General features: G+C 43.7%; 1 protein-coding gene across 1 annotated transcript; it reads right to left on the bottom strand.

Moving 5' to 3' along the window:
- Positions 1–3882: 3882 nt before the first annotated feature.
- LOC119657986 lies at positions 3883–12090 on the bottom strand. Its single transcript, XM_038065203.1, has 4 exons — positions 11886–12090; positions 11536–11781; positions 4968–5164; positions 3883–4916 (listed from the first exon to the last, which is right to left on the bottom strand). Exons 1-4 carry the CDS (start codon positions 11950–11952, stop codon positions 3969–3971), a joined length of 1458 nt encoding a protein of 485 aa, XP_037921131.1. The 5' UTR covers positions 11953–12090; the 3' UTR covers positions 3883–3968.
- Positions 12091–12715: the final 625 nt, after the last annotated feature.

The following is a 12715-nucleotide window of genomic DNA, read 5'->3' as shown; positions in this document are numbered from 1 at the left end:
GAACAGGGTTTCCGCAGAGCCCCGATTTTTCGGGTTACCAGTTTGTAACCGATTCCCCACGGATCCCCGTTCACCTCGTCAACCAGATCTTGCCAGCAGCGAGCTTTGCTTTTGTTTATTGCGCTGCGGAGTCTCCTTTTGGCTGATTTGTATTCTGGCACTATGGCATATGCCTCCTCCCGGTTGCTTAGACGTTGTGTCAAGCGGCGGAGCCTGTGACACTCCTTCCGGAGCTCTGCGATTTCCACTGTCCACCAATACAAAGAAGGTTTTCCACGTCTCGATGCCCGGGCGCCGGAACGTTGGGGTGGGTCCGATGTTTAGAACTACCAGTCCTGTTCTCGTCGCTATTTCGAGAATTCGTTTTTCTCTGGAGTCTGTGTGAGGCATGCCCCATTCAAGTGCCCTGGCATTGAAGTCACACCTAGGCGCCGGAACGTAGGGGTGGGTCCAGTGTTTAGAACTACCAGTTCTGTTCTCGCCGCCATTTCGAGAATTCGTTTCCCTCTGGAGTCTGTGTGAGGCATGCCCCATTCAAGTGTCCTAGCATTGAAGTCACCCCCGACCAGGATCCGCCCATCTGTGCCTAAGATAGCGTCCTCCAAAGCATCAAGCCTGCGTCGAAAGTCCGGCGTCGTCTCATTCAGCGTAAGATAAACACTAGAAAACGTTATCCCTGAACACTAAGGATTTTCGCGAAAGTCTTGCCTTTTGTTGGCTTAATAATGCTTAATGGTGCTCCCTCCTTCGTGTCCGCCTTAATTGTAAGCAGAGGTTTTTCTTTTGAGCTCTGGAGGGTACCTGCGAGAAGTCTCCTTAAGATGTTCTTTCCTCCTTTCGTTTTCTCTCCAGTTCGCCTTGCAATGGGCTGTCTGCGATCCCTTTGGTACTCGTAGTGTTCTCGTGGGGAGGCGCGGTTGTTTCTGCTTCCTGTGGATTTGCTCTTACTCTCTATGTCCACCCATAATATGAAATTCTGTCCAGGATAGACTGGAGGAGCTCCAGTTCCATTAATCCCTTTTTCACCCTTTTGCTGACGGTTTTCTGGAGGGACGTCGCAGATCGAATGTGCTTTACAACTGCCGCGCATTTCTTAAGAAACCTTTCCCCTTAAGCTTGTGCCAAAGAAGTCAACAGCCCTCCCACTCGGCTTATATTCGAAACGATTTGGTTAGTTTCGGCAGTTTCCACTGTGCCTCTTCCCGCAATTATAGCACTGTGTGGTATCGTCTAGGTCTCCGTTGCAGGTGTCGCATGACTTTGCGAGTCCTTCATTTTCGCAGCCAGCTCACTCTCCACTTCCACTATTTCCTTGTTTGATTTGTTTTTATTCGCCATTTAAGTTGTTTACTTTACTTACCGTTACTTTCCCATACCAGGATACATATCTACTATACTCGGCTGGGGACGCGGCGAAAAAGAATGATGAAACAGCACGGTAATACGATTATTTTTTTTGAAAAGCACATGTTCAATTATTCTTTATGGAGGGCTTGACGAGGATCGAAACTGAGTTTGGTATTTTATCTGCTCCATGGAGTTTTCTACCCCTTTGCTTCGAACGTTGAAAATTAATTAATTATTTATTTCTTTCCCTGATCGCAGCACTTTAGTTTTGTTTTACTGAGGATTGGTCGAAGTACATTACCTCAAACCCTCCTTCTTTACCCGGGCTTGGGATCAGCGTGTTAACGAAATCGGCGTCAGGTTGTGGTGCGAGAGAGGGAGAGGTATAGAACGCACGCTGAAACAAACGTTCGAAATGTTTTTCAAGCTCTTACGAAACAGACAATGATCTTGTCGATCCTGATGTATTTTTCGGAAACAGGATCTTAATAAGAAAAATTTTGAATTCTTAACCGCATTCGAGAAGAGAATCCTTCGAAGAATTCTTTATAACCCGGTAGACAAAATTGGGGGACTGTCACCACAATGGGTTCATTGGATGTACACATCTCACATGTAGTCACATCACATGGGGAAATTAAAAACACCAATATTTGGATGCATGCATCTTTTGGTAGTCGAGAATGGACTTTGTTAACAACGGTTCCTTAAATATTACTGGAACATTGAATACTATGCCAGCCGCGCCTCTCCAAGCTATCCTAAATTTGCCCCCCTCATTTAAGGTAACACGGAAATCAGCTAACGATGTAAACAGATTCGATATCTGTGGTACGTGGATAGGCGACCAATCATATGACCAAGCGTCCATTTGAAAGTCTCCTGACAAAGATCAGGTATTGCTGGTGTCCACTTATCATATGGTTCCCAAATTTGGCGTTGAGAAGGCATAATAATAATAATAATGGTTGGCGTAATAATCCAATGGATCAGCACCTTGAAGCGTGTTAGAGTACTTAATTCAAGACCATGATGGCACACTATAGGATTAGAGTACCCTATAGGAGGCAATGTGTTCTACATTGCGCTCACCCCAGATTATTATCCTGATTTGACTCAAGTTTTCATTTACAGCTCTGCTCTAACCACTCAGCTACCCTGAGAAGGCATCATCATCATCATCAACGGCGCAACAACCGGTATCCGGTCTAGGCCTGCCTTAATAAGGAACTCCAGATATCCCGATTTTGCGCCGAGGTCCACCAATTCGATATCCCTAAAAGCTGTCTGGCGTCCTGGCCCACGCCATCGCTCGATCTTAGGCCATCTTAGGTCTGTCTCGTCTTTTTTTTCCACCATAGATATTGCCCTTATAGACTTTCCGGGTGGGATCATCCTTATCCATACGGATTAAGTGACCCGCCCACCGTAACCTATTGAGCCAGATTTTATCCACAAACTGACGGTCATGGTATCGCTCATAGATTTCGTCATTGTGTAGGCTACGGAATCGTCCATCCTCATGTAGGGGGCCAAAAATTCTTCAGAGGATTCTTCTCTCGAACGCGGCCAAGAGTTCGGAATTTTTCTTGCTAAGAACCCAAGTTTCCGAGGAATACATGAGGATTGGCAAGATCATTGTCTTGTACAGTAAGAGCTATGACCCTATGGTGAGATGTTTCGAGCGGAACAGTTTTTGTCAGCTAAAATAGGCTCCGTTGGCTGACAACAACCGTGCGCGGATTTCATCATCGTAGTTGTTATCGGTTGTGATTTTCGACCCTAGATAGGAGAAATTATCAACGATCTCAAAGTTGTATTCTCCTATCCTTATTCTTCCTGTTTGACCAGTGACGGTTTGGTGTTGTTAGTTGGTTCGTCTTCGGTGCTAATGTTGCCACCATATATTTTGTCTTGCTTTCATTGATGTGGAGCCCAAGATTTCGCGCCCCTTGCTCGATCTGGATGAAGGCAGTTTGTACGTCTCGGGTGGTTCTTCCCATGATGTCGATATCGTCAACATAGGCCACTAGTTGGGCGAAGTCATACTTCGTCGTAATCACCAAGAGGGAAGGATGGTCCATAAATGGGAAAGGATTTGAATTTATAAAAATGGTGCAAGAGCTCGTATTTGGATCCGGTCATCCAGTGTCTCAAGGTTGGCATTGCAAGGATTCACGCAACTTAATGGAGAAATTTGAATTCCTGCGGGCTTAACCCCCCTCCCCCTCCCCACCTTATTAAAGTAAAGAAAAAATAGTACACCGAATATGTGTATCTTTCTACGAAATTTGATTTTTTTAAAAAATGGTAAAATTGTGGTTAAAGAGAAATATTCTTCACATTACACGTGAACGGAAAAAAATTATTGGCTGAATTAGGCATGATGCAAACTAATTAGCTATTTTCAGAATAATAACTCTCTGCATACTATACAAACATATGTATGTGTGCTACATGTGTGAGCACAATCTATGGAACGGTGGAGTGATAAGGAACCCACTTCTTATAAAGGGAAAACAAAAAATACGAGTATACGTTCAGGTATTTCAGTTAATTTATTATTACATCTCTATGGATTAAACATTATTGCTTGATTATTTAGTTTAATTTAATATAAATTACAATCTCGATGCGGTATCAGCGGTTTCAATATTTTCAATTTTTGTGGGAATTATGCCACTTTGCAAATACCCAAGATTTAGTTGCTCTATATTATGTTCCGTAAAAATAATACCAAGGACACGATGTTGAATCTCCAGCAGGGAAGCCTTAAATAGTCTAGGAACTTGAAGACCGACTATTATGCTCAACATGGAAATTATTATGAGGAAAGCGAACGCGTGCGCTGCCAAAGTTGAACGATCAAGACTATAAAAGAACAAATTGCTGGAATCCGCCACAAAATACACGTTAATGACCCCAATCGGTACTAGTAATATCACGTACGAAATAAATATGAGTATTTCAGAGAATCGAAAAGCGGAAGTTTCGATAATAGAAATTTTGATGCACGGGAACATCACCCCAAACAAAAACGCGATGATCCAGAATGGCACTAGATTGCCAATTGTCGCCCCTAAAATTACTCCAATTATTAACAAAATAATCTGAGTACAAACTGATGCCACGAATATAATCTTCAGAGTGAAGAAAGACATTAGGACAGTCCCAATCACACCGCCTAGAAGTGCACACCACATAATTAAGTCAAATGTAGAGCCATCGCTGAGTTTCACAGCTGGATTTAGGGAAAACCAGAGCGCGAAATATGTGAATAATGACGAATACACGCCCTCACATACTAAGAGAACAAACGACACCAACCATTGTTTATTTTTAGTGACATAAAAAAACGACTTTGTATCACGTACGCGTGCAATTACGCTTCTGCGGTCTTCGAAAATTCTCCCATTCTGGTTTAACAGTCGAAGTTCATCATCCACCATCGTCTTGTATTCCACCGACCCCATTTCTTGTAGGACTCTGATGAAAACCAGCATTATGGTGACAATAATTGTGCAAGCCATGAAAACGAACGCAAAATCCAAATAAAGGTTTGAAGTGGCCTTAGACTGCTCTGCTGTAGCAATGAATGCGTCTGGGGGGTTTGAAGTGGCCTTAGACTGCTCTGCTGTAGCAATGAATGCGTCTGGGATGACCGCTACGCCTGCAGCTATTCCCAATATGTACCATGCAAAGCAGGACGATATGTACATTGTTCGGGTGTCCTTTCCTGAGGATATGTGAAGGTAACTTAAACTACAAACGTATGTGGCACCATGGGCGGCGAACACCAAATAGGCTCCGATTATATCTGAAAAGGAAAAACGTACGTTAGTTATTATTTGCAAATTTCGGACTTCCGCATTGTTGCGCCTCCATCGTCAGAGAAATATTTTTTACGCCGTTTCAAGATGCAATAGGATGAGTGGAATCCAGGTAATTATATGGTAGGGTCAAAAGGACTATACACAGGAGATTCAACTTCCAGCGCATTCTTTGAAATTTTAAAGAGGGCGAAATGTTTTGTACACCTAAGATCGCGACGAGAATTGCGCGAGCAGAATCCTGCGTATAAAGGCTTGTGTCGATGCCATATATTGGTGTACACGCCTATGTGGTCGCAAGCACATGGCTGCGAGTTGCTGCGAGCACGTGGAAGAATCTGTCATAAGAACGGACATTACACAGCCGTTTATGATTTCCCTTTCGGATAGCTGAGTGGTCAGAGCGAAAGGATGTCGTAAGGAAGGTCGCGGTTCAAATCTCACTGGTGGCAGTGGAATTTGTATCGTGATTTGACGTCGGACACCAGTCGACTCAGCTGTGAATGAGTACCTGAGTCAAATCAGGGTAATAATCTCGGGCGAGCGCAATGCTGACCACATTGCCTCCTAGTCTACCGTTACGGTCTTGAATGAAGTGCTCTAACACACTTCAAGGCCCTGATCCAACATGGATTGTTGCGCTAACGATTATTATTATTATGATTTGCCTCATCTCAGCGGGAACCAAAAGCGGAGCTTCCTTAAAGACTCATTTCGAATTAATGATAGTGGATCTTAACGGAATCAGTGAGCGAATGATGCTTCAAGATTCCTCTATGGGAAGCTTGGCGGAGGCAAACACGCGCAACAATAGGTCCATGTTTACTCTACTAAGAATCTAGGAAGAAATAAGTAGATACATCCAAGATCAATTTTTCGGATACATCCATTTCTTGCTGGGATAAGATGATGAAACTCACATAAGAAAACGATCTAGGCGACATCGACACACTAATACCACTTCCCTACATCGTCCCTACCCGAAAGGTGCACAATAAGATCTCGTCCCCCTTTGCCGTTCAAGTTGTTCGTCCTGTGTCTAATCTTCTTGGTTATCGCGGCGAAGTGTTGCTGTGGCATTTCGCAATATATGATAATAATTGACAGCAGTTTCGCGGGGAAGCAGCGAGTAAGGGAATACAAATGGATAGACAGACATTGAATGAATTTTTAAAAGGTTTAATTCTACACAGAACCTTAAAACGGAAACAAAGCAAGTGAAAGTGTACTGGAACTGGCGAAGAATCGTAAAAATATGACCAAATTAGGGAACACTGTGGGGAAATCGCATTACGGTCAAATGTTTGTGAGACTGGTAAACGTAAATGAGAACAATATAAAAATTCATCAATTTAAGCCTGAGGGAGGAAGGAGATAATGTAACCTTATTGTGCCTTGGGTTTGATGACATATCCGTGTTCCTGGGGGACAAGTTGATTTTTACCGCTTTTAAGACTTTTGCCGTATCGCTGTTGCCAGGGGCGACACTGACGAATACCGCATGCTCATCGGGAGGAGTACTGGATGCAGCTAACTAAGCTCCTAGAGGTCGACATAATATAAGCGATTGATAGTCCATATAATTCTTGGTTTATCGTGGTGTAGAACAAATAATTGAATACTAAGGTGGGTTTCCATATCGTACTCCTTACCAAAAGTGGATGATATTCTTGTTGAACTTAGTTTTTCCACGTTAGATTTGGTACAAGGCAATAATCAGTTGTTAAATGTTATTAAATGAAGAGGTTACAGGGAAAAGGATGGTCAGTTTCCATTACCAACATCTACAGTTTAAGCGACTACTCTTCGGCACCAAAAGAGGATCTGCTTGCCATTAGTTCCCCCTGAACCAGATTCTAACGGGTCATTAAGGCATAAAATGTTTTTACCTTCAATATGTAATAATTTTCGCCAAAAATTTGGATGAGCATAATCAAAAGTTATGGGAAGTCTTCCAACGGTTTCGAGAAGCTAATCTTAAAGTACCGGCTGTCAAGCATTAATTTTTGAGGAAAGAGATAACTTACCGATGGCATGTGTGCTTTAAAGGGGGAGTTTGCCCGGATTCCAGGTTAAACAAAAAAGCGAGAAAGATTTTTATCTGCAGTAAGGGAAATCTGCCCTACGCGGAGATACTCAAAAAAGTCAAAGCTGATCCCGACCTAAAAGCTTTGAGCGGAAATATGTACAGAATCCGAAGAACCCAGAAAGGGGATCTCATATTCGCGCTGAAAAGATCCAGCGTAGGCAAAACTGATTACTTTCGCAATGAAGTCAAAAACTCCCTTGGGAGGATGAAGCAATGCATGCCAAAAAACATGAGATCTATATACAATGCAAGGATCTCGATGAAGTGACATCGAAAGAAGAAATTTGTACTGCTCTGAAGGAGCGATTCAATTTGAAAGAACTTACCGAGGAGTCTGTTGTGGGCTTACGAAAAGCCTATGGTGGTACTCAAATGGCCACAATACGAGTACCAGCCGAGGCACCGCAGAAGTTTGTTGGGTGCCGGGAGGGTTCGGATTGGATGGGTTGTCTGCCGTTTAAGAGAGCAAACTTCACTAAAGAGGTGCTTAAAATGCCTCATGTCTGGGCATTTCGCAAAGGTATGTACCAGCAGCATTGACCGATCCGATCGATGCGGGAGTTGTGGGGAGAAAAGCCATATTGCTAGAGAGTCCAATAGGGACCCCAAATGCCTGCGAACTAAAAGAGGGACAGGATAACCAGCATATTGCTGGAAATGGTAATGCAATACTCGAGCAGCCCACGTTCGAATCTGAGATGGAAATTGCCATCATAAGTGAACCGTATAGACACCGCCACGGTGGCATATGGGTCGCAGATTCGACTGGTGGAGCGGCAATACGGGTTTGCTCTCGACAGGCCATACAATGTACTGTCAGTCAGGCAACCAATGGCTTTATGTGGACGAAAATAAGTGGTATATATGTATACAGCTGCTACGCTCCACCAAGTTTGACCCTGTCTGAAGTCGAGCCAATGCTTGATAATCATGTTCTCCAAGCAAGAGAACGAGATCCACTGGTGATTGCTGGTGATTTCAACGCTTGGGCTCTAGAATGGGGTAGCAGAGAATCAAATGCTAGGGGGCGCAGCTTATTAGAAGCTTTTGGGCAGATGGACATAGTTTCGACTAATGAAGGTGCTGTAAACACCTTACAGAAAGGAGAATCAGGTTCGATTGTATACCTGATCTTTGTCAGCCCTGCACTGGCACGTGGTATGTCCTGGTGCGTCAGCGAACGCTACACCCACAGCGATCACCAGGCAATCTTCTTTGAGACAAGGAGAAGGAAATGCTTTAAGGAGCTCTGCTCAGAAGCGGACGTAAACCCGTGGGGGGAGTGCCTACAGAATCGTGATGGGATAATTCAGAGGCCGTTCATCTCCACAGATCACGTGTCCCACCCTCTTGCTGAAAATCATCCAGGGGTTATTCCCCCAGCAAGAGGCGAGCACCGACATATTCCAACCACCTCTGAATGTGACGGCAATTCCGGCAGTCACCAGAGACGAACTGCAGGATATTTGCTCAGGCATTCGATAGAGCCAAATGGCGAAACCGATCACGACGAGCCGACCCCGCTTGTGAACGGGACAACGGCTGAAGAAAAAGAAGAAGAATAGGAGACAATAAAGCACTGGGACTGGACGGAGTACCGAATAAGGCCCTTAACCTTGCCGTGAAATCTAGACCGGACATGTTCGCTGATTTGTTTGAAGCGTGCATGTCCGAGGGGATATTTCCAGCGGCATGGAAGTGGCAGAAGTTGGTAGCTAGTTCAACCATTGATGCCATCAAATTGGTTACTGGCTTGGCCGAAGATGCAATTCACGGAAAGGGTAGTACCAGCAAATATTACGTGGTAGTAACCCTGGATGTGAAAAATGCATTCAATTCGGCCAATTGGAATCTAATTCGGAAATCCCTAGCGAAGGTTGGTATTCCCGCCTATCACGCCACAATTGTCGATAGTTATTTAAGTGAAAGGAGGCTCTGGTACGACACTGATGACGGACCCCAGGAGTACGTTGTTTCCGCGGGTGTCCCGCAAAGATCCGTATTGGGCCCACTACTGTGGAACATCATGTACAACGATGTATTTAATCTTCCCCTTCCGAAGGAAGCCACAGTGGTGGGTTATGCTGACGACATAGCGCTGGTTGTCGTCGCAAATCATCTCGAAGATGCTGAGTTATACTCAAGCGAGGCTGTCGGTGCTGTTAAAAATTGGCTAAAGAGCTCTGGTCTGACACTTGCGGAGGAAAAAACAGAAGCGGTCCTCATCACGAAGCGCCGGAGGAGAAAATACGCCTGTATTAGAATTGGGGATCGTATCATCACTTCCAAGCCGACCATCAAATACTTGGGGGTTGTAATTGACAGGAAGCTCAGCTATAAGCAACACGTGCAGTATGTTTGCGATAAATCAGCCACCGCTTATGGTCCTGGTGAGGATGATGCCGAACGTGGGAGGGCCACGGAATATCCCTACGTTGCTTATAGCCAGGCTGGTGACCTCAATCATGCTCTATGCGACCCCAGTTTGGAGGGAGGCGTTGCGGATATCACTTAACACTGACAAACTACCTGCTTTGCTTTTAGGACTGTCTCAGATGATGCAGCATTCGTCATCTCTGGAATGGTGCCGATGGACATCTTGGCAGATGAGATGTCGAATATATACAATGCGAAGTCAATCTAATTATAATCCAGTTTCTCACGGGAATCATCTAATCTCACCGAGTTTCTCACGGAGGATATCTCCAATACCTACACAGGTTTAAATTTGAGACCTCACCCGATTGTCCGAATTGCGAAGGAGTCTCAGAGGACCCAGAGCATGTTTTCTTCCACAGTTCGAGATTTGTGGAAGAAAGGAGGTGTCTAGAGAAGACTCCAGGAGAGGTGCTTGTACCAGAAAATCTGGTGGCGGAAATGGTAGCACAACAAGAGAATTGGGATGCCGTCAACTGCATGATCGCATCTATCCAAAATAAACTGCGAAAGACAGAAGAGAGGAGAAAAACGCGGTCACGTACGCCGGGTATAGAAGAAAGGTGATTAAGCTAGAATGAGCTGACTCCGCCCCGTGATGTAATACCTTAGGGCGGTTCCGCGGTGCAGGGACGGAGTCGGGGATGGTTATAGTGGGTAAAAATCCTACACATTGGTGTGTCCAGAACAGTGTCTTTTGAAGATTTCCACCTCCTCAAAATAAAAAAAAGACAGACAGACGGACAGACAGATATGGACTCGATTCACACAAAACCTTAAAAATACTCAATTTTTTACCGAGGAAAAAGCCACATTTTTGTACAATACTTCAGTATTAGATACTAGAATATAATTCAGAAACGGTTTACGTGGACATCATTGAACCAGAACGGCGTATATGAGTAATTATTTACTTCCAACATACAAATCCAAGCAATTGGCCGGGAAACGAATATCCTGTATGCAGGATGCTCGTCGGCTGAGTTAGCATCAAGTGGCCGAGGAGAACCGCCATAGCACCGGGAAACGCTACAATGACTTGGCGTTCGTGATGCAATAGCTGGGCCGATCAGATCCGAGTATGCATGGGAATTCATCTGAAGTGGCTCCGGCCACGAAATCTGACCAGCGGTTTTCTGATGCCATGGGAACGGGGATAGACTTCCGGGTTTATATATATGTCAGAGAACTCTTCCCAGGGGATTTGCTATCGGCCCAGTTATTCACGAATTTCATGAGGGTTGTGATTGTGCCCACATCGCGGGTGGGTCTCTTTGTGGCCTGACGCTGGGAATTACACTGTACAATTCAGGTGCTGTACTCCTTAGTAGCGGTAGAGGCTTTTCATAGGTCTTGCGTCCAAGTACGAATACTGAGCATGCACTCACTTTAAATTGATACTGTTGTGCCAATCACAGTTCTGATTGTGGTTTCAAAATCAATCCATGTCCGAAGTGGACCATGAGATTAGGCCAACACGGCGGGTACTCACTTAATACCACCATTAGCAGAGAGTTAGAAATGTGCCTCCCACCTATACAAGCCACATATTTATATATGCACCTGTCAAATTTCATATTACGTCTTTACAGATAAGTTTGCACTATTTGTAAATTATTACACGCGCCAAATGGTGGCAAAATAGATAAGCTGCAATGGAGATAATGCTGGACCAGCGGCTGTAGCCGTATATAATTTACCTGTACAGTCATATGTATGTATATATATATATATATATTTACGTATACAAATGACGCAAACCCGTTCATTTTATTTTTACTTTTCAGATAAAATTTAGAGAATAATAATGTTCATTGCTATTACATGACTCACCGAATTCGTGAATAAAGAAAAAGCAACCACCCAGCAAGTTGAAAAATGCTGCAACAAGAAGTACATCGAAATGCCAGAACACTACGTGGTCATAGATAAATTTCGTAGCAAAAAGTCCTGCTGCGCATATGAAAGCAAATAGCAGCCCCACAAAGAGTGGTCCATATTGAAGTACTCCGTCGCTGTTTGGAAGCGCAACAAAAATGTACCCCATCGCTAGCCCGCATGGCAAAAAAGTTGTTGTTGCTGGAAATGGAAGCAAATATATTCGTGTAAGAGATAAAATGATAGTAAAATCAGATATTACTATAGATTGAACTACATGCAACGTGTTAAAAAACTGTACTAACCAGCCAAGCTTGGCCCGACTCTGGAGACGAAGTCCAACAAATTTGCCCAAATGTTTTCCAATTTCATGACGAATTGTTGAGGTAAAAGACACAAAATCACTCGCGCTGTCCGCTCATTACATTGTCTAATAACAATAACTTACTCATTATTGTGTGTATTGCGGCGTTTCGAGCAGCCTCCAGCTGTGGAGTAGCCAAAGAACAAATTGTTGATACACGATAAGCGTTTCTGATTAGATATGAGAGCACATACGTACATAGAAAGATAACAATTGGAATGAGCTCAACATGTGCGACAGGGGCACAGTGCGATATTATAATACAAATAGGTGAGTGATTACAGAAAAAATGCTCAATAAATCCAGTCCCCCCACATAGGAGTATATGAAAAATTGGGTTCATCTCAGATGTTAACTGATTACGATCTGATCTATTGGTTTGGCGCTCGAATCTGGATGCGCGAATAACTAGTAAATAAAAGTTAAATAATAAACAATGCTTCAGGTGTGAAAAATTTTATATTTTTCATATTTTTTTCCGTTGCCAAAAATTCAAAAGATTATTTCGTGTTATTCCTTCGTGTTATGCATCTACTCCTTTTAGCCACTGGTGAATCCAATCTATCGTTGCAATTTGAAGTTCGGAGCTGTCTACGATTTCGCCTATTTTCAAAATGCTTCCCAGCCTTTACCCAAAAGGAAGGCTTTCTGACATCAGTACCTTCCGAATACTTACGAAACTTAGTGTCAAATTATGTGTCTTAAATAACCTTTACTTTTTATTTTTTATTATGTGTGTGTGTGTGTGTATGGTGGGGGAGAAGCTATAGC

Source organism: Hermetia illucens, chromosome 5, assembly GCF_905115235.1.
Source record: "Hermetia illucens chromosome 5, iHerIll2.2.curated.20191125, whole genome shotgun sequence".
Taxonomy (NCBI): Eukaryota; Metazoa; Arthropoda; class Insecta; order Diptera; family Stratiomyidae; genus Hermetia; species Hermetia illucens.
This window is presented reverse-complemented; position numbering and strand designations above follow the sequence as displayed.